Raw genomic sequence first — 21,153 nt, 5'->3', positions numbered from 1 at the left:
TTTTTAACGTTCCGCATTGCTGAAACACGGTTTTCGCTAAGTGGTATTACGATTTATAGTGAAATCGGCACATCATTTCTGGGTCAATGTCAATAACCTAGGAGATCGGAAGTAAGTGTAACCCAGTGGGTAGATTTCGCTAGAGGTTTCACGCGTCTCCTAGCAGATGTCGCCACCAGCGCGGCGCTAGATTTACTACCGCAGCGATATTTACGGCACTACCCGGAACTTCTCCCCGGGGGAGTAATTATCGCGCTTTACGCCGCTCGGAAATGCGAAGCGTTTAATTAGTAATTGTATGTCGGGCGGAGGCGATTAAGGCCTCTGGGCCTTCCTGGAGCTGCGAATGGCGAGCCACCGGGCCAGCGGTGAGTGTCGGCAAGTATAGCTCGAGTTTTCCTAAGTAAATCCGAACTGAGGCGGTGCCCTCGGCCGCGGCCTCGGCACGGCATCCGGTGCGAGGGCGAGTGCTCTTCGGTTTTCCTTTTCTCTTTTCTTTTTTTCCCCCCCATCACTCAGAGGGACGCGCCAAAGGATGACAACAGTGGCCGAATTTGCGAAATCATGCGAACAAGGCATTGACGGTCTGACGCTAGGAGAGAGGAAGGTAATCATGTTCAGTATGGTTCGCATACAGTAAAGGGCCTTCCGAAGGAAGTGATTTTGGCACTCGTTGCCACATTCTCCTATCACTGGGCGTTGCGAAGAGGACTATCTTGAAGATTTTTTTGGATCGCTCAGCTTAATTCAGGATGTCGGTTCACAGGATGGACCTGGCGGAGACTATGAAAAGCATCGTGGCTAAGGGAATGCAAACGGAGATGGGTCCTCCTGCCGGTAGTTCTGGTTATCCGGGCAGCGCCAGCGGCGCTGGCTATGTCACGGAGAAGATGTACATGCTGCTGCAATTGTATCTCCAAAACAAGGGATGGAATTCGAGCATAGAGCTGCTGCAGTGCTTCACCGAATTGAAAGAGGCCTCATTACTCCCCAGCGCCACGTACCTGCAGTAAGTTAAAGATCTTGTAGATGATGTAATTTGTCTAGGGCTTTAAAGTTAATTGTAGGAATTGAGGTTAATTGATTTGTCTTGAAATTTCTAGAATGATGGCATCGAGGGTAGCGCTGGATTCTCAAGGGCGACTGGTCCTCCGAGAGAATGGGAAGATAATCCTTCCGTATGAACACTTTGCAAACGCTGTCATGCTGAAACACATGAATGGCCCGCACGGATTGCACTTGGGATTGGAGGGAACCGTCAGGGCAGTCATGGAGTCCTATACCATTGGCAGAGAATGCTTCGGAATGGAGAAGGAATTCATCGTAGAAGTAGTCCAGAACTGTCCCAATCCTGCGTGCCGTTACTACAAGAATCAGCTGGAACTCACGCAGAAAATGGGCCACATGGCTCCGACTTACATCCAGGACAACGAAGCGACTGCTTCCTTTTTGAGATCTAGCTTCCCTCATAGCACGGATTTCCAAGCAGTAAGTAAATTTTTCTTCTCATGGCACAATGGACCTTGTCCATTAGGTTATTACATTCTCCGCTACTCGATTACATCAGGCAATGACAGGAGGTGGACCGAACACGCACATGGCTGGAGGCACCGCAGACCTCACCGACGCTCGAGGTGGTGGTAACCAGATGAGTCTCCAGCGTCCTCCCAGTCGACCATCCTTAAATATTCCCCATCGGCCTGCATCCCAAGAAAAGAAGCCTTCCAGCAAGCCTCACTACGAGAATCCCATATCATCGGTGCCAGTGTCCGACCACAAGTTGACGGATTTCCTTCGCTCCAACCTAGACAACTTCGAAGGCCTCAGCGGACTGAGTCTGGGGAACCTCCAGGGCCTAGGGAACGCCAACAAGGACCTCCTAGCTTTACACAATGGTGCTTGGTCTCTTGACAACGACAAAGGCTCTAGGTCCTCTTCGTCCAGCTCAGAAGGTAACTTTAAATTTGCAGTGGCTTACCTCATCGATAAAAATTCCTTAATATTGTCCTTCGTATCTTCCATTCATCGCTTCTTCCTTTCTAGGAGGTCAAGAGAAGATAGTCAGGGCTTTCGCAGAAGTCATGAAGAACATGGCGAGGATGAAGGCCTGCGTGCGTCCAGCAATGTGCAAGCCCTATGGGAAGCAGTCGGAAGCCCTGCAGAAAAGTGAGTGGGTCGAAGAAAACCTTAATAAGTGACATTATACACTCGGAAGACTGTACACATTTAATCGAAAGGGTACAAATAGCCATTTGTCAATCGATACCTCATGACGTCAATTCTGGATGCCTTGGAACATTTACTACAAAAGCTTGGCTGTAACTAAAATTTTTTAAACTTGCACCTATATACATAACCTCCATACATAATCTTCACGCAGGAGTCGAATACAGTATCGAACAGTGAACAGTGTTTGATTATAAAATCACTGTGCGTGAGAAATCTTATTTAAACAAATTGTTAATCACACAAAGTGTCAATCTTGTTTAGACGAAAATAATTAAGGACAAGTTTTCATGGCAAATGTTCCTAAGTGCTCCAATTGAAAATCTACAGTCTGTATGGACAAGACTCGATGAAGCTTGGTGAGTCGAGTAGTTCGATGAAACTTGACTCGCCACCTCTCGAGTCTGGAGAGTAAATCGAGATATGCCTTCGATTAAGTTCACCGGTGTTTCGTTTGCAGCTCTGGTCGACACGATACAGCTCGTTCAGTCTCTTAGGAGTTTCTTGCCTCCGCCACACATCCCGGTCTCCAGCTGGAAGAACGAGGACAAGCATCGATTAGAGCACACCGGGACTCCCTATCTGCCTGCGATGTGAGTACTCCACATAATAATTCTCTAATTAAACCCGCCAAGGTTCGTACTCATACTTGACTTTTAGTCTTTTAATTTCTGATCCCTTTTATTTGTAGTCTTTAAATGGCTAAAGAAAAATTGGCCGCATCAGATTGAGGATTAAGTACTGCATGGAGGGAAAAGTAATCGACAGTTTGTCCCCAAAAGGAAGAAAGCTCAGGGTGCGAAGTACTGCGAGGTGTGATAGTCATACATGCTCAAAGAGATGTGCAGGCGAATGATCGAGAAGGTCGATGCCTGTTACTAAGCGAGACAAAAGTGTATAAAAAGTGGCCAGACGTTGAAAGGACTTATTTGACAGCCTTTCAACGCAGAAAGTGAGGTTATGAGTACGAGCCTAAGTACCTTGACCAGCTGAGAAACGATCGATAGACTTGAAAACGAGGAAAGGCGGACTTAGAGGACGGTTCCTCGTGATATCTAAAATTTTGGACGGAGTAAGGGAATGTCGATTAACGAGATATCTCTGTTTAACGCGAATGCAGGAAAACGGGAGGAAGCCTGGAGGAGATGTGTGAGCAGCGGAAGATGGACTAAGGAAGCTGAATAAAAAAGAAAAGAAAAGAAAAAAAAATAAGAGAGTCCTCTCCAACAGTGTTCTAGTCAGCAAGGGAGATTTTTCCTCGTTGGTGTTTTTTTTTATTTTTTTTTTTCTCGGGAACTAGACTTAAGGAAACCGAAGGTTTGCTCAAAGAAGACGGGAGGAAGGAAAACGACGACGAAGATGAGGTAGACGACACACAAGAAGAAGGGACGTTGGCGTTTAGGACTTTGCACGGGGCGGGAAACAAGAAACAAGAAACGAGAGAGAAACAAAGGAAAAAAAGGAAGAAGAAGAAGAAGGAAAAACGAGTCATGCGTGGACTGTGATAAACGTGGACTAGGTTAAGGATCGACAAATTATTAATAATTATTATTAAAGCGGCAGGACTCGCGTCGTCCTGGGAACCTCTCTCTTTCTTTCCCCAGCGCTGCGACTCGACTTTCGTTTGCGTTTTCGAAAAAGAGGGAAGAAGGAAAAGGATTAAAAGGAAAAAAAAGAGAGAAAAAAAAAAACAGGAGAGGAGATAAAAATCGTCGACGATTAGGCGCCGCGCCGACAGAGAAGAAAAAGATGTATCCTGTCCGTTAATTATCAACTCATCGTCCTTGTTCCTTCGCCGGTCGCGATCTCGCTCTTCGCCAAAGAGAGGACGAGAGTGGAAACCAAAAAGTAAATATATACATATGTATAAATAAAATGTATGTATATATTATATATATGTAAATTCGATTAACAATGCGAAATCGTCCCCGGCGAATTGAACGGCCTTCCGGTCGCGGGTGCGCTCAAGGCGGAGGAAGAAAAAAAAGAAAAATGTAATTCTCGCGTTATTAATCGTTCTTTTCTTTTTTTTCTTTTTCTTTGGTAAGTTCCTTTTCCACTCGAACGACAAATTCTCGGCCTACTCGGGACAGTGCAAAAGAAAGAAAGGAAGGAAATCCGAGACACCCGCGAGCGCCATTTTTCGACGGAATTTCTTTTATAAGGCGCGGGCGCACGTTTCGGCAGAGAGACTTTTTCGGCCATTACCACTCACACAGACACACGTATATATATACATATATATACGGAAAAAAAAAATTATAAATAAATAGGTATATATATGTATATGTATTTATTTATCGCGTTCTCGTGCTCTCCCTCTTCATCAGGTACTTCTTCTGGTATCGGATCGTCCCCTGAGGGTTTCTCGGATTTTTTCCACACACTCCTGAATGATTCGTGACAATTTATACACATCCTTTTTTTTATCAGTGCACTTTTGACCGCGAGAAAAAAAATTCACGCCACTCAGGGGACGATCTCTTATATACATGGCTGCTGCAATATTATTGGTAATTCATTAATTGTTATACCCGCGTTATCCCCGCCCTCGTCGTAGCTACATGTGCGAACTGTATACAAGAAGAAAATGCGAGAAAAGGGTATAAAAAAGAAGAGAAAAAAAAAATCAAAGCGAATAAGAAGAGACGCCTTGCTGTCAAAGTTTCTGCGGCGATCGGCGATTTCGCGGGAAATTTCTCTCTTTGTATTGAGAAAGAAGGAAAAGAAAAATATAAAGTAAAGGCAGTTCTCGCATTTGCGAGTTAATCGGCACTTAGGCGATATTTCGCGATAATTTGTGATAAGAGAGATTTAGGTAATCAAATTAGTACACAGAGAACTGTACCGCAAGTGTTCGTACTTGACGGGGAAAAGGTCTTAATTTTTCAAGATTTCTTTTCATTGTTCTTCCTTCTTTTTTTTTTTTATACGAACGAAAAGAGACGAGGCGAAGAATTAGGAGGGATTTTTTCTTTTTTTTTCCCCCCAAAGAAATTAATGGAAATGGAAGAATTCAAGTATATCGCTTATCAGCCGGAGAAAAGGTTTGACAGTAAGTCGAATTGTAATCGATCGATCGAACCCCCCCTCCTCCCCCCCGTAACTGATAAGGACAAAACGACTCTCTGTACACGCGCCGTCGCATTTACCCGCAATGTTTGCACACTAAACTCGTATTGCTTGCCAGTATCGCCCTCTTTCTCTCTCTTTCTCTTACTGTCTCTCTGTACTCCTGCGTAACGAACTCGTGATAACGATTATTAAACCATTTACAAGTGTGACATGCCTGTGCGTCTGATATGGTGCGATCCTCCGTCCCGACATCCGACCTGGGGCAGTTCCCGTGGGAGGTGGTCCTGGGGTCCTCCTGGAATAAAAGGGATCCTTGAACTCTTGGGGTCCTCCAGAGGGGGGGAAAAAAAAAGGAAGAAAAGGGTTGAGAAGAGAAAAAATGAAATTGCGAAGCAAGAGGAGGAAATGAAAGCTAAAGGAGGGAATTAAGAGACATGCAAGGCGAAAGTGAAAATAATCGAAGTTAATGAATCGTAGGATAATTAAAGTAATGAACAAATGAACGGGAGGAGTGAAGACGAATGAAGGGGAAAAAAAAATTATAATATAATATGTAATATATAAGAACACCACATTCTGGCGTGTATATATATATACACACACGCCAGGAGGTGGTGTTAATAGGTATCGGGGTGAGGTTCAAAGAAAGTGAAAAGAAACGAGAGGATAGGAGGCGATGAGGAGGGGAAAGGGAGGCGGGGGTCGAGAGACCACGTGGTTGGCGACCACGTGCCTTCCTGTGCCACCTGTCGCACCCGCAGAACGAAGATGGCGTCGTCCAGGAAGCAATAAGCCTGGCTGAGGTCACCCTCGCAGAGGTAGGGCAGTTTGCTCCAGGCGAGGCACTCCAGGCCCAGGGGCCCGAAGACGCGGTCGAGGAGGGCAGGGATCTGGCCCTCGAGGCCGACGCCCTTGATCGGCAGGTACTCCGAGGGCCTGTGGTCCCCGCGTTCGCCGACCTCGACGTAGGGCCCGAAGGGAAGTACCAAGGCGACGACGATCCGGCCCCCAGGTGCGAGGGCGCTCTTCAGACGCCTGAGCAGGGTGCTGGGCCTGTCGCACCTGTCCAGCAGGTTCAGGCACAGGATCACGCTGAAGGGACCCGCCTCCTCGTGCCAGTGGTCGATGTCGAGCACCCTGGAGAGACGAACTATCGTACAATGTGTCTTATCGGATAGCGCCCTCGGTCTCGGCATAGAGGGTGATGGATCCGTAGTAAACGACGGACGTCGAAACGACGGACGTCGCAACGACGGACGTCGAAACGACGGACGTCGAAACGACGGACGTCGCAACGACGGACGTCGAAACGACGTTGCTGCCGCTACCTAAAAGTGTCCCGCAGTATTTCCAGACCGAGGGGGAGGCGCGCGTGGGTGCGGCCCGGCCGCAAAGGTGCGCGGGCGGGAAAAGGGGCGGCCGAGAGCGCGCGGTCCGGAGAGTCCGGAGGCTCGTTTACGCACGTAAACTTGCGTTTCGACAGGGCCCATCGCATCGGCGGCGAGATCTCAGTGGCGTAGACCTTCTCGAAGAGGTGGGCCACGTGGGCGGTGGTGGCGCCGTCGCCGGCGCCGAGATCAACCAGCGAGTGCCAGGGCCCGGCGAACCCGCTGGCCTCCATCAGCTTGACGAACTGCTCGGCCGAGAAGACGTGCATGGATCCCCTGCCCAGGAGCCTGAAAACCCACCGAATGCCATCACTTTTCCTCCCGAAATAGAATAACCCCCAAAAATTTGGGCCCTAAGGCCCCCTCCCACCTCGACGACATTCACAGGTCCCGGCACCGTCGCGCGGATTCCACGCATCGGAAAAAGAGTCCCGCTGTCTCCCGAAAAGTCCTAACCCCCCCAACCCCCTCCCCCCACTCGGGCCCCCCCGATCCATCAATGCCGTAAGGCCCACGGGGATTTTGATCGTGAATTCGGTCCCTCTCCCTCTCTTATAAATAAGGCAACCAACTCGGGACCGTCGCGGCATCGGTCGGTGCCATCAATTAACGAGCACCTTTCCCTCCCCCTTGCCGCCCCTCCACCCTCGATCGGGCCCCTCTATTGAATGATAAATAAAAATAAATGCAAAGTCAAGCAACGCGCGCGCCGATAAAAACCCCTTCGGGGAGGGGGGAGGGAGAGAGGAAGAGAGGAAGAAGTCGCGAAAAAATCAGCGAGGAACGAACGGCGGGAGGGAGGGGAGGGTGCCCTCTCGCGGTCCGCATTGTTCGGCGTCCCCTCCCTTCTCCTCCCCCTCTGACCCTATCTCTCTCGGGCCCATTGTGCTCGGGTATCTCCCTCTCGCCCTTCGAGGCCTCATGCCCCCCTCCCCCGCTGTCCTTCGCACCCCCTCTATTGGTGGGATTATATGTATATAGAGAGGTGCATATATACATATAGGTATGTACATACGTATACAGGGGAGACTCGCGAGATTCCTCCTCCGCGCGTCCTCCTCTCCATTCCCGATCGGAATCGATCGGCCGGGGCCCGATGGCCGCGCCACTGGGCCCCCTCCCTCCCTCCCTCCCCCCCTCCCCCTCGACGCCGGATCTTTTTATTGTCAGGCCTCGTCTCGTACGGGGCCCTCGCATCGCGGAGACACACACGTGCGGCCCACAAATCAGGGCCACAGATCGTAGGGCCCCCCCTCCCTGCCTCCCTCCCCCGGGCCCCAGGCGGCGCGGCCGCGCGAGCGACAATTAATTCACCGGTTTTGCTCTCGGCTCCTTCGGCTCCATTGTATCGCGTATGCGACCCCCCTCCCCCCTCCCTCCGCTCTCTCTCTCTCTTTCCAACGCACGTTGCGCTACCGCCCCCGTTCTCGGGGCCCTACGGGCCCCACCCGGGGAGCGCGCCCCCCCCTCGGGGCCCGCTTTGACCGCCTTTTTGCCCGCCGAACCTCGGTTTCTCTCTACCCTTCTTGCCGTCTCGGGGCCCTTTCGCTGTCCCCCCCCCCCTTACCCCATCCCATTGGGCCCGGACTCCCGCGAAAGGGCCCGGCTTCCTGGCGGCATGCGGTCTGCCGTACCCCCGGAGTCTTTTTCCGCACGTCATATATCCCGGGGCCCCGGCGGTGGTGGAGGTGCGCGCGAGAGACCGGGCCCCCGAGGTGTCGAGGAATTAACCGGTCTTACCCCCTCCCCCTCCCACCCCCCCACGTCTTTCGGGACCCGACTCGTTAATTCCTCGTCACCTCGGGCGCCCCGAAGGAGTACCACTCCGGGAGGTTCCTTCTCCGGTCTATGCGAGTCTCGATGACTGCCGCGGTCGCGCGACCCCTCGGGCCCCGTTTTTGGGCCCTTCCGGCCGGCCCCCCCCCCCCGCCATGGGGTTGCGTGCGATCTGCATCCGCGACCCGTCATCTCGGCCGAGCGGCACTCGAGATGGAATTACCCGCGACGGAATCGCTCCTCCCCGGGGGCCCCGGGGTGGAAAGTCGTCACGACGCCTCGTATAAGGCCCATTCCTCTCCCTCCCCTCTCGCCTCGTAAAGTACCTCTCTCTCTCCTCTCCCGAGGGGCCAGTTTACGGTGTTAAAGAGGCGCTCGGAGGACCGTTTACCTAATAATAGCAATAATATGTAAATCGGGGGCGCGTATCGCCCGCCATCTAAAGAATCCGCCCGTTTGCCGGGGCCCCATTGTTTGCAAATCCCGCTCCGAACCGTGCGCGGGGCCCCGCCGCGCGTCGCGTCGTACACACGCGTGCGCAACGCGCACGTGCGCGACGGTGGAATCCGAGGGGGGGGGGAGGAGGAGGAGGAGGAGGAAGGGGATATCACGGTCGCCGTTCGAACGAAAAAGTGGGCCTTACCCCCTCTCCCCTTTCCTGGGCCCGAGCCAGGGTTGCATCGCTCCCGACGTCTACCCCCTCGACGGGCCAAACCTAACCTAACTCAACCCTCCCCGCTCGGGGCCTGACGACGGACCCAAAAGTCCGCCACCCCCTCCCATTTCCCCCACCCAGGGAAAACGACGCGCGAAAATCCCTTTCGACGATAGGGAAGATAAACCCCAGGCGCGAATTGCCAAAAATACCACCCCCCAGAAAAAAAAAACCAAGAAAAGCAAGAAAACCTGGAAGGAAAGAAAAGCCCTGCCGGAGGGTCTCTTCCCCACCCCCCGTCCCTTGTTCGCGCGATATCCAGCACCTTCTCCCTCCCCTCCTCCTATCTCTCTCTCTCTCTTTCTCCTGGCGATTATACAGTCGACATCGCGGACGTACAGGGAGGCGAGTCTCGCCTCGCTCGGGCGCGTCCACCCCCACACGCCCCCTCCCACTCACATATATAAGTCCGAGGGATAGGAAGGGAACGGGGGGTGTACGTTCCCCCGGAGCGACAATGTAAAAGCGTGCGCCCCCGCCCCCTCACCTCGCGGCGGGGGGGGGGCCCTCCAGTATCCAGGGGGTGGCGATGGAGGCGACGCGCAGCGTGGGGCGGGGGGGTAAATTATTTCGCGAGAAACGTCGAAAGCGCGCGCTCGGCAAGCCGTACGGGGGGCGAGGGGTGACGTCGCCCCCCCTCCTCCCCCTCCCCCCGACGCCGCGGGTGTGCCATGCACCGTGTGTATTTAGCATCCCCCTCCCGCCTCTTCTCCACCTAGGGGGCGCCGCGCCGCGGCGTCTCGTTAGCTCTTCCCGTCGGTCGTCGCCCCCTGCCCCTCTGCCCCCCCCCGCTTTCCGTCCCACCCCCCGCGGCGGGTTTCATCTCGCGCCTGTAGGGGAGGGGAGCGAGGAAGCGGGGGAGGGGAGGGGGATCGCCCGGGACCGCGAGGGATGCTGGTAGGCGGGCTCGGGAGGGGTGGAGGCGGCGGCGGCGGCGGGGGGGGGACCGCGTGCGGGGGAGGCTCCGCCCCCCGCGCCGGAGGACCGGGTGGAGGGGCGCCGGTAGGGGAGGGCGCGCAACGGCAATTATACGCGGGAGTTTGCAAATGCCATCCCGCGGCGGAGTTGGCGGATGAGGGGGATGGGGGGAGTAGAAAGGGGACGCGAGGGTGGAAGGAACAAGGGGCGCGGGGGCGCGGGGGAGGAGGAAGCCCGGGGGTCGCCGTCACTTCCCCCGGACCGGAGGGGGTGGATTCTTAAACGGGATCGTTATGCGAGTCTTTCGCGTACCCCTCTGCCCCCCCTCCCTCCCTGCCCTCCCCCCGCCGTTACGATGTCCCCCCCACTCCTGTCGGCTCGACGCGTAGGTGTGAACGGGGGGAGGAGGTGCCGCCGAGGCTCGATTCCTATCGACTCTACGCCGGCGGGGTGACGAAAGTCAAATTACCGAGATTCTCGACATGCTGGGCTAGGATGCGAGGGGGAGGAGGGGAGGGATAGAAAGAGAGAGAGAGAGATTCTCTTATCACAGAGGGAACGCGTCGGGAGGACTCGACGGGGTGGGACTATACGGGATGGTGCTCTCGATTAGGTTTTTGAGGTTAGAACTTCGTGACGGGAGAGTGGCCGACGCACGTGACGGAAAGGTAAATCGTTGCGATGCCAACGCTGCGCGTAGGGCCGGTGCGCATTGGTGGCGATCGCGATTATTCGCCGTCTAGGGCCATCCGGATATCTCGTACCCCCCCCCGCGTAAACGTTACTCCCCCCAATGTCCAAAGTCGACGTACGTTTAACGTCGACGAGGGCCCTCCACCTAGCCGGGGAGTCTCTCCTACCCCGTTCGACGTCCCGGGAGATTGGGAGCGATCGGCACCGACTCCCGTCTGCGTGGGCAGAGCGCCATCTAGGGTACTCGCACTCCCGGGCTCGACGAAACCGAGCCCTGCACAATATGCAGGCACCTTATATTATAAGGGTGCAGGGTGAAATCCTCCCCCGAAACCGGCCTCCTACCTTTCCTAGAGAGGAAACCGGCCCAATCGGCGAATCAATTGGAATCATAAACCAACGCCACTTGTAGAGGGTCGACCGGTCACATCCGTTCGACTCCTCGACCGCGGGTTACCTTTCCGTAGTGGCCCGTCGTAATGGCGGCGGTCGGCGTCGGCTCCAGGGGAAAGCCCGGCCGCGGGGGCGGAGTGACGTCCACGGGCAAGGGGTTAATGAGTAATTAAGAAGCGCGCGCACCCCCGTCAGGCAGCCTCGGGCCCTCCGATTGGCCGGTGGTTGTGCCGCCCACCCTTATAATTACTGGCCGTGGCGACAGACGGCGCGCGAATTCCGCTGCGGAATCCGCCGAAGGGGTGCGGCCGGGCGCGCTCTCTTTCCCTTTTCTTTCGGCCCCGGAGGAAATTGGCGCTTGCGCGGTGGCCCCCTTAATTACGGCCGACACCGAAAGAGAGAGAGAGAGAATGAGAAAGGGAGACAAGACCGGGGAGGAAAGAGAGGAGGACAGAGAGAGAGAGAGAGAGAATCTTGCCAATCGGGGAAACTCGGCAGGGTGCGCGCGTCCGTAGGGGGGCCGCGCAATCGCGTTAATGATAATTACCGGCCGAACCGACCCGAGCCAATCCTCGCCCGGATCCAGGGGAAACAGGGAGGCGCCCCTTTCCTCCCCCGTCCTCCCCGCCGCGGACCCTGGTCGTCGACTTAAGTCGAAAACCTAGAGGAGCATCCCTTCGAAATTACCTCTCCCACCCCCCCAACAAAGAGGCCCCTAATGTCTAAATCGGGGATCCCCCCCTACCCTCCCCTTCGTTCCATCGACCACGAACATCTAAGAGAGCCTGAGAGACGAGGACCACCCCACCCCGTTCCCTCCCCCTAAAAAAAAAGAAATAGAAAACAGGAAACGCGGTAACGATACTCGGAAACAAACGAAGGAAGAAGAAAAAAAAAAGGAGCAAACAATGCTCCACCCGTAATCCGACCGGGGGAATTAATTTTTTCCTTCAGGGGAGGGGGTTGGAGTCGAAGCGCGCCATTTCGGCGTTTTTGCGGGGCCTGATTGTCTCGTTAGAGAAATAAGGTGCTACGCTATCCGCGGTCAAAGAGAGAGAGAGAGAGAGAGAGAGATAGTGGGGTGGGGGCCGGGAGAGAGAGGAAAAAAAAAGGGCCTTTATCCACGCGGTCGGTACAGGTGGGGAATTAATTTTTTTACCCCGCTCTCGCGGCGGGCCCATCGGGCCCCGCCGACGGAATGGGCCCCGGTAGCCGGGGAGAGCATAACAGGTGGCGCGCGGAACTAAACAGCCTCCCCCAAGGGGGAGGGAGGGGGGGGGGCGTTCCCTCCTTTAGGGCCCCCGCGAGACCGACCGTCGAGAGTACGGCGAGACAGAAAAACTGGCTACTGGGTTCCGTCTGGCGGAGGGGCCCGATGGGGCCCCGCGCTCATCGACTGCTGTCCTCCCCCCCCACCCGTTCCTCCCCCACAAATCGTGGTGTCTTCGCTCCGCGGCACACATTTTTCTTAACTGCCCCCGTTGTCGTCCTCGAGGGAACGCGATTCGCGGTCCCCCTACCTCGGAGGGGGGCCCCCCGTGGGGTCACGGGCCCAAACTCGGGGCCCGAAGAGTCGCGCGCTGGTGGTTTTCTTTTCTTTTTTTTTCTTTTCTTTTCTCTCTCCTTTCAGGGAGAACTCTTCCAGTCGGTGTGGTAATAAGTAATTGGACGTGCATGGGTTTGGGTATGTATACATTGCAATTTGGGCCGTACCTTTGGACGGGGCCCGATGAGGCGCGGGGGGCATTTTCCAAGAATTTCTTTTCTGCGAGCTCGTATGTACATATATGTATACCTATGTGTGTGTATATATATATATAGAGTGCGAAGGCACCGCGATTCACGAGGCGTCACGAAGCGCGGACACGGGGGCCCGGAATGAGAGGGCCCCGAGAAGGCGCGGGCCCGCAATTAAGCCCGGCACCGAAATTCGGCCCCCCCCCCCTTCTTCCTCCCTCCCAATCAGTTTTAATTGACGTCGGGGGCAGTGTGAATGGATTCCGGCGAGTCGCCGCGGCCCAATTTGGTCAAATTACTGCTCCCCGGGTCCGCGGGGGGGAGGAGGAGGAGGAGGAGGAGGAGGAAATGGAAATAAAAGGGGGCCCGTTGGAGGGAAGAGTCCCGGCCGGGCCCCCGGGGACCGACGCGTCTCGGCGGAGGACATCTTGCCGCTAATTATGATTAATTCTACGGCACCGTCGAGGGACGGAAACGGTAAAAAGAGGAGGCCTTCGGAGATAGAGGGTAGAGGGTACGGGGGAGGGGGACCGGGAGCTCTTGGAGTCGCCGCCACCTCCGGGAGACTGGGGTCCATTGGGCCCCACCGGTGGGGGGGGAGAATGTAATTAATATTCCCAGCGGGAATGCGTCGGGATCGTCGCCTATGCATCGGCTAGGAGAGAAGGGGGAAAGAGGAGAGAGAGAGAGAGAGAGAGAGAGGTTAACCTCCAATTTCGCAGCTCCATGACTAACCGACGGGTTCCCTCGTATCTCAGGCCCCGCGAGAAGGGGCCCTACGACTAGCGCGACGAGGGTGTCTCGGGTGAGCCCTTCCGACAGTACGAAATTATCCGAAGAAACTGTCCATGCCACGAAGTCGCGGAACCCGCCATTTTCACGAGCATAGGGCCCCGGAAAATGGGCCCAACGCTCGTGCAAAATGGCGGGCCCTACGATCGATCTCGCCCGATCTCTAGGGTCAATCCGCCGAATCCGCTTCGTTCCTTATCCCCGCGAGACCGGGACATCAGCTGGGACCGTAGGGCCCAAACTCCGTAACGGGGGCCCTAAGGCCGGCTTCGGCTACCACCGCGCGGGGCCCGTAGGTTAATCACCCGCGTTGGATTTTAATAAACGGTTCGCGGAGCAAACAAAGCTGGCCATCAATAACCACGCTGGCCACCTCGTCGAGCGCTTGCCGGGGCCCTTGCCACCAGCTACCTCTCTTTCCCTCCCCCTGTCCCCTCCGCCCCCTCCGTCTCTCTCTCTGCCTCTCGTCGGGCCCCGAGACAGCGAGATAGGCGGAGATCGTATCTCCGCGGTTATTAATTAACCGCCGTGGAAGGGTAGGCCCCCTTTCATCACCTCGCAAACGATCCGGGGCCCTCTCTCTTCCTGGCCTTTCCTGCGGGGCCTTAGGGCCCGGGGGGGCCCGGAAAGCCAGAGTCATGGGGCCCTCGGGCCCCGACACACCCCTCTTCCCCTTTCCCAACCCTCGGCTAGGAGGAGCTCCGGACGACTCCCGGACTTAACTCTCGCATAAGGCCCAAAATGTCGATCACCCGTCAGGATGTCTCGCGTGGCCCGTTCTCCTATATGATTTCGACTCTAGGTGGGGGTCTCGCGGGGCCCGATAGGGCCCGGTCGGCGACTCACCCGTTGATGGAGGTCCGGCTGATGAACCAGGACAGGGCGGACCTCGCCAGGGAGTGCCAGATCTGCAGAGGGAGGGAGTCCGACCTCTCGGTGGACCGGGCCAGGAACGCCTCGGCGGCCTTGTCGGGCAGGTCCCGGTTGGGCCCCGCGCCCAGTGGGACCCACATCCTCAGGAGGTCCTCCCGAACCCTCGTGGTGTCCACCCTGTACCACTGGTCCACGTCGAATCGAGAAGCAAACGATCCTTCATTAATCCACGTCGATCCTCGATATCTAATTGATGTCGACCTAACGGGCCCAAAACGCGCGATCAGTCCCAAGTCCCGAGCAAAGTGTCCATCGCCAGTGAAAAACCTGGAATCGAACTCCTCACCTACCGAGAATCCCTTTCCAATTTAAATTCGAGAAACCATTCTCATTTAAGGCCCACTCCCACTTTCAATTCCCCTCCCAACGGGCCCAAAGGAGATCGGCAAAACGCACACCCCCGTCTCGCAGTTTCACCTATAATTTCCCCCTTAATCTCGGGAAAACGGTTGTCACAACTGAACGGGGAAAAGCCCCGAAATTTCGCCTCGGCCCCGAAGGTCCCATTTCCTCCCACCGTGGTGAGGTAAGGCCCCGGTGGAGGGGGCCCTTTGTTGGCGGGCTCGCGCCCTTTTTCCGTGGCGGCTGCGAGACCACGCGAGGCGGATCGGGAATCCGATCCAATTTGGCGGGATCTCCGGCATGGCGGATGAAATTATAACGAAAGTGTAATCAAGGTGGTTTTTGTCTCCCGGGTCCCCCCGGAGGGGGGGAGGGGGGAGGGGAGAATAATTAGGAATGCTTTCGCCCCTCACCGCGGGAGACACTTGTTGCTCTTTTCTTCTCGGCTCCCCCCCCGTCCCACCCCCTTGCTCATTGGCGGTCTCTCGCCTCCTTTCCTCATCCGGCGCGAAAAAGTCGGGGCCTTATATCCGGAAGAAGAGCAATTAACGCCCCGGGGCCCGATGAGGACTTTCTGAGGACTTTCCGGGACGTAACGTGCGGTAACGCGACGTAACGCGACGTAACGTGCCGTAACGTGACGTAACGTGACGTATCGCGTCGTAAACCCCCCCTCCTTGAAATAGGGCCCATTATTCGAGCGAGCTGATTATTGGTTTGGTGATTAATGGTACACTTAACTATTTCCTTTAAACTTGACTATTTCTTTCGCCAGCTTTAAAGTCCAACCTCTGTCGACGTATGTGCGACAATTGACGGACACGTGCTCGACATCAGTATTGAAATAAATCTGCGTACAGATACTTCGAACATTTTTTTTGGTATGTGTAAAAATAAAAGAAATGCAATTTCACGAGTGTCAGGACCTTCTCTATGGCCTCCGCGTTAACGTTGCAAAGTTTCGAACGATTCGGTACACCCAGTTCGGAGAAAAGTGTCACGTGCGACTGACCCCTCTTAGATGCCACTTTCGTCCCGGCTTAACGATCCAAGATGGCGGCGCTCTCGGATCGCGCAAGTGTCGGGGGGCAGTGTCTTAAAGGCGGCGTTCCCGGGATCCGGGAATTTCTCTTAAGGAGAGGAAAAAAAATAAAATAAAATAAAATAAAGGATCAGAAAGCAGGAGGAGCGAGTGCTTCGCGGGGGGCCCCCCCTCGACGGGCCCAAAACGCGGGGAATAATCGGTCCCGTGGGACCGGTAATCGCGGGCCCTTCTCTCCTCGCACATTGATTTCGCCTCTCGCCGACTTTTTCCCCGGGGAGAATTACAAATGGCTACCGACGTGGTCGCGCGCTCGGGGGACGGCATTCCTCTCGGCGCGTCATTAGCGCGGGGCCCGTTGGCCCCCCTCCCCGTTAAGGCCCCGAGTCGGGGCCCGCGGACGGTGCCGACAGGTAGCCCCGCTCGCGGGATCGCGGCCATCTAAATCAACGTCCCGCCGCGACGAAACGAAATGATCGCCGGAGCGGGGCCTTAAGGCCCCAGGTGTCGCGATGGGCCCCGGGCGCGACGACTCCCTGGATTTCCTGGGCCCGATTCCACATCTCCCCGATTAATTCGCCCTCTCAGGAGGGACTTAGAAAACCTGGAGTTCGAAAGATCTGGTGAACCCTCCCCAATTACTAAGCCTTATAAGGCCCCAGGTGTCGCGATGGGCCCCGGGCGCGACGACTCCCTGGATTTCCTGGGCCCGATTCCACACCTCCCCGATTAATTCGCCCTCTCAGGAGGGACTTAGAAAACCTGGAGTTCGAAAGACCTGGTGAACCCTCCCCAATGACTAAGCCTTATAAGGCCCCAGGTGTCGCGATGGGCCCCGGGCGCGATGACTCCCGGGATTTCCTGGGCCCGATTCCACATCTCCCCGATTAATTCGCCCTCTCAGGAGGGACTTAGAAAACCTGGAGTTCGAAAGACCTGGTGAACCCTCCCCAATGACTAAGCCTTATAAGGCCCCAGGTGTCGCGATGGGCCCCGGGCGCGACGACTCCCTGGACTTCCTGGGCCCGATTCCACACCTCCCCGATTAATTCCCCCTCTTAGGAGGGACTTAGAAAACCTGGATTTCGAAAAATCTAGTAAACCCTCCCCAATGACTAAATGGGACTTCCTCGGGGCCCGACGAGTCTCGTTGGGCCTCTCGGGCCCAATTCCCTCTCCTTATAAGATTCCGCCGGAACTCCGAAATCCCGGAAATTCGTTCCCGACGAGGACGCGACAATGCGCCCCGATCGAGACGCTTTCGGGGCCCGACGTAGGGCCCCATCTGCCCGAGTGGCCTGGGCCCTACCGAGCCCGGCCAATAAACAACGCCCGGAGGTTTATGCTCCTCCCGGACGGAATACTAGGGATGTCTGGACTCCCGGCACGGCGGAGCTCCTCGGATTCCTGAGGCGTGTCGGATCGCGAGTCAAACGCATTCCCGCCCGGGCGGCGCGTTATTAGCGCCACCGGGATACCCCCCGCGAAAGGAGCCCCTCGAAAGAGAAAGGAAGAAAACCGGGGACCTCCAGAAGGATCCGATCCTTCCGCGGTGAGACATCGAAAAATAAATAAATAAACAAACGACATAAATAAAAAGACACGGGAAATCCCCTCCCTTTCCATTTCCCCGATTCTACAATTTTTCCCAGACAACCGATCGATCGATCCCATCGCGTGGATCCTCCCATCGATATATCCCCGACGTCTCCGAAGGATATCCTCCGCGAGACCTCGCCAGAGGATCCTGGGGATCCTCTCTCCCGTAATCACCGCCCAGGGCGGGAAGCCCGGGCGGGAATTATTCCGGGCGCGAGTCGGCGCCCTAGTTAGCCGATGCTTTTCCGATGGAAAACCACTCACGGTTAGTTAACCCGTCGCTTTTCCCAATCAGGACGCACCCCCTTCGCCATCCCAGGGGTATATATTACATATGTCTATATCTCTATATACATCTATATATCATTATTTCCTATTTCCACCCCGCTGCCACTCGAAAGATCTCTCTCCACCTAGATCCTCCAGCCAAAAAAAAAAAATCAAAGTCACTAAAAAAAATCCCGAAAATTTTACTAAAACAACCCTACAATAAAGTCCCTAAAGGGGTGGGCGGCATAAAAAAAAAAAAAGTCCCCAAGATGAATTCAAAGGATGAACGCGAGGTTAGCGAGAAAGGGGGAAGGTGGAGGGGCCAGGGTGTGTCATCCCTTTCTGGGGCCGTTATCTCACGGGGGGCGGTCGGGGGGGAGGAAGTGGAGCTTTAGAGACGCTTCGGATCGGAAAAGACGCGCCCTGGAGCCGCGGAATTGAGAAACCTGGAAATAGGCTCCCCCTTAGGAGTCTCATCCATCCGTCACTTAATGTTTCAAAGCACCCTCTTTTCTTCCGCCCTCTTTCTCGCCTCCCCGCCCCCGAGGGTTGCGGGGGGCGAAAGCCCCCCGGAGGAGAGAGCACCCTTTTTAAAACCTTAAAACACCGCGAGAACCCCCCCCTTGCCCCTGGAGAGAGAAAAAAAGAAGCGAACTTCTCTGGGAGTTTGCTTAGGGATATTAGGGCTGAAACGTCTAGGGTGGAGATCCGCCCTCGGTGAAAATTCTAGGGGAAAACTGGGGAATGTCGGAAAGCGAAGAAAATTTGGAAACGCGTCGAAATTTTTGCGAGATGGACGCGAGCGTTTCGAGATTTTTTTTTTTTTAATGTTTTAGGGATTTGCAAATAATAATCGTTAAGGATACTCGGTGAAGTTCATAGATTCTTAAGATGAGGGTGTAATGAGAATAGGAAATTAAATCCCTTGAAATTGAACTAGTAGATACTCGTGATGAATTTCCGGACATTTTTCCTAACTTTGTAAAATGGAGAAATTGTACTTTGAAATTGTACCTCTACTGCCCGATAGAAAATTTCCCTCTGCTCGAAAAGCCTCATTGCTACTTCTGCTGCTCTGTAGAAAATCCCTGTCTCGAGAAAAATGTTGAGAAAACTCCAAGGCTTAGAGATAGAGCCTCAGCCGATAACAGAGTAGCATGAAAAATATATCTAGATGGTTCGATAAAAATAAATGAGGAATAGAAAAATCTTAGCGATAAGTAAGTGGAGGTAGAATTTGTAATTTCGTATCGAGGAACGGAAGGGAGATAATTCGTGAGGAGAAAAGCCGAGCCGAAAACGCGAACCCGAGGCTCTCGCAATGGCAATTCGTTTAATGGCGAGGTTTTCGAGAAGGAGAGTGCCCTTCTCTCTCTCCAGGTTTCTGCGCGAGAGCAATTATAACCGAGGCGGAGGTGCATACCGAACGACCGGAGCCCCGAAGCCGATGTGCCCGGAGCAGCGAGATGTTTCAGGAATATCGAGGACGTAATTACCCGTAATTACCGAGTACGGGCTTGACCGTGGAGTTGCCTCAACGGCGGACAAGATGGCCAGTGGTTGGCCTTGCACGGTAATCGTACTAATTATTACCGGACTACCTCCCTCTGTTCCCCGAGGTTTGCACGAATGGAGAGCCTCTCCCAGGCCCGACTTTTGGAACCTGTTTGCACCCAGGCTCTCACCGAGTCGTTTATTAGCCTAGTTCTTACAGGCGAAGTGTCCGACTCTGACTTCTCCCCGATAACGTAACTAGGACCTCTACGAATCCGTACAACCTTGGTCTCTACGCTCTCTCCAAATTCTCCCCGGAGGAACTCTTCCGTCGCAAGGCTTCATTCCAAACGATCATATCCAGCGAACTTCAAACAGTTTCAGCGTATAAGTAGAGCACATTCCTTGAAGTCTAACCTCGATATCCCTACACAGAGCAGCATTGAGTGACATTAATCGCGTATTACACACTCTAAAGTGGCAGTGTACCAGAATCCATAAACTCATAACCCTACGAGAGGTGCGTACCTCTTCCGAGATGGAATTCCAAGATTTAGTCCGGATCGTATCAGTTCCCTACGAGGGTTTTAAATGAATTAACCCATTTAGGATATGTTCTGAGTGTGAACTGAGTCCAGGGGACGGTAGAGTTTATAGATAACCTCATTCGCAGGAGGTGGCTGTATTTCTAGGTTATCTTAGATATGGAATAATACCTGGGTTTTGTCGTAAGCAGCGAGCCTGTCGTCGGCCCTCTGCTTCTCGAAGAGGATCCTGGCGAGGCTGCCGTGTGGTCTGTAGCTCCTGGTGATGCAGGGTGGCTCTCCCGAGGAGGTTATGTTCGGCCAGCGAGTGCCCTTCTGCGCCCTCGGGCAGGTGCACGTGGGAGTCCTTTGCGAGCCCTCCATGTCGGCCAGAAGCGCGAAAACCACTGCAAGTCACAAGAAGCCCGTTCCAGGCCATCGAACACGCCTTTCTCCGTGAATCATGTCGCACGAGACGTTGAGGTTATCGAACAATCCACGTAAACACTGGTCATCCCTCTCTCCGCGTCTCCCGCGACAGGTGGCCGCCATGTTGGCGCGCGACTCGCGCGCAGCTTCTGCAGCGCCGGTCCTACATAGCGGCGGCGCTGGGAACCTCCAAGCCACCCGCACCGTAGGTAACAGTCGAGACGCCAACCAACCGGATACTTCACATCTTACGACGTTTAAACTCGATAAAATCAATAGGGCTCTCTATAATCTTCTAATTCGGGACCTGCCAGAAATAAACGGTATAAAAAAAGCCCCGGTATTAACGGGAAACCCAGCAGAGAGGGAACAATCGAAAGGGCTGGAAGAGTCATATTGAGGGAAGAGAAGTATGCGAAGTGCGCGTTAAATCCGGAGCGGCGAGGATCGCTCTCCCAGCGGGCGGTTCGCATTGGCTCGCCGACAAAAAGAGCTTAAAGATCGGTGACCGTTCCAGGAGGACAGACCCCGTCGCCGGTAATGGTAATTAACGGCTCGGGCCGCGTGAAATTGGCCAGGAATGACGGCTGCCAGCTAGAGCCTTCCGTTTCAGGAGCCAACTTCGGGCTAGCTTCTTCCCCGACGCGACCTTCTCCACCGAGAGATGAGAAATTAAATAAACTCTGTTGAATAATGCCAATAAAAAAATCACGGCTCTAAATATCCTTACTCAAACCCTTGACACTTGGAAAAAAGAGCAGACGACAAACAAATAAACACCACCACCGGAATCATATATAATAGCAA

General features: G+C 54.7%; 2 protein-coding genes across 6 annotated transcripts; one reads left to right on the top strand and one right to left on the bottom strand.

The window, feature by feature from the left end:
* Positions 1-237: 237 nt before the first annotated feature.
* LOC105695143 lies at positions 238-5,510 on the top strand. Of its 4 annotated transcripts, XM_012416461.1 has the most exons (8): positions 238-368; positions 520-607; positions 767-1,009; positions 1,104-1,488; positions 1,568-1,952; positions 2,044-2,166; positions 2,687-2,819; positions 3,347-5,510. In XM_012416461.1, the coding sequence occupies exons 3-8, from the start codon at positions 768-770 to the stop codon at positions 3,396-3,398; spliced, it is 1,320 nt and encodes a 439-aa protein (XP_012271884.1). In that variant the 5' UTR covers positions 238-368; positions 520-607; position 767; the 3' UTR covers positions 3,399-5,510. The 4 variants fall into 4 exon arrangements, with proteins under 4 accessions (XP_012271884.1, XP_012271885.1, XP_012271883.1 ...); XM_012416462.1 differs by lacking the exon at positions 520-607; XM_012416460.1 differs by lacking the exon at positions 520-607 and having other exon boundaries at positions 238-378.
* Positions 2,604-20,445, bottom strand: LOC105695144 (methyltransferase-like protein 9). 2 transcript variants are annotated; one of them, XM_012416465.1, is made up of 6 exons: positions 20,110-20,445; positions 14,560-14,771; positions 6,765-6,977; positions 6,048-6,438; positions 5,516-5,596; positions 2,604-2,759 (listed from the first exon to the last, which is right to left on the bottom strand). In XM_012416465.1, exons 1-6 carry the CDS (start codon positions 20,299-20,301, stop codon positions 2,712-2,714), a joined length of 1,137 nt encoding a protein of 378 aa, XP_012271888.1. In that variant the 5' UTR covers positions 20,302-20,445; the 3' UTR covers positions 2,604-2,711. The 2 variants fall into 2 exon arrangements, with proteins under 2 accessions (XP_012271888.1, XP_012271889.1); XM_012416466.1 differs by having other exon boundaries at positions 6,057-6,438.
* Positions 20,446-21,153: the final 708 nt, after the last annotated feature.

The sequence above is a fragment of the Orussus abietinus genome, unplaced genomic scaffold, assembly GCF_000612105.2.
Source record: "Orussus abietinus isolate OABI.00-Male unplaced genomic scaffold, Oabi_2.0 scaffold82, whole genome shotgun sequence".
In the NCBI taxonomy this organism is placed as follows: Eukaryota; Metazoa; Arthropoda; class Insecta; order Hymenoptera; family Orussidae; genus Orussus; species Orussus abietinus.
This window is presented reverse-complemented; position numbering and strand designations above follow the sequence as displayed.

What these genes read in the sequence shown, in the direction of transcription:
- LOC105695144 (XM_012416465.1), bottom strand. Translation starts at nt 20,301, where the DNA reads ATGGAGGGCTCGCAAAGGACTCCCACGTGCACCTGCCCGAGGGCGCAG. An exon ending in AGCCGGACCTCCATCAACGG is followed by an intron (nt 6,978 to 14,559) that starts GTGAGTCGCCGA and finishes GTGGGTTTTCAG; the next exon opens with GCTCCTGGGCAGGGGATCCA. An exon ending in GCACCATATCAGACGCACAG is followed by an intron (nt 2,760 to 5,515) that starts GCATGTCACACT and finishes TCGTTCTTCCAG; the next exon opens with CTGGAGACCGGGATGTGTGG.
- LOC105695143 (XM_012416460.1), top strand. Translation starts at nt 347, where the DNA reads ATGGCGAGCCACCGGGCCAGCGGTGAGTGTCG. An exon ending in CGGGCCAGCGGTGAGTGTCG is followed by an intron (nt 379 to 766) that starts GCAAGTATAGCT and finishes GTCGGTTCACAG; the next exon opens with GATGGACCTGGCGGAGACTA. An exon ending in GTCGGAAGCCCTGCAGAAAA is followed by an intron (nt 2,167 to 2,686) that starts GTGAGTGGGTCG and finishes TTTCGTTTGCAG; the next exon opens with CTCTGGTCGACACGATACAG.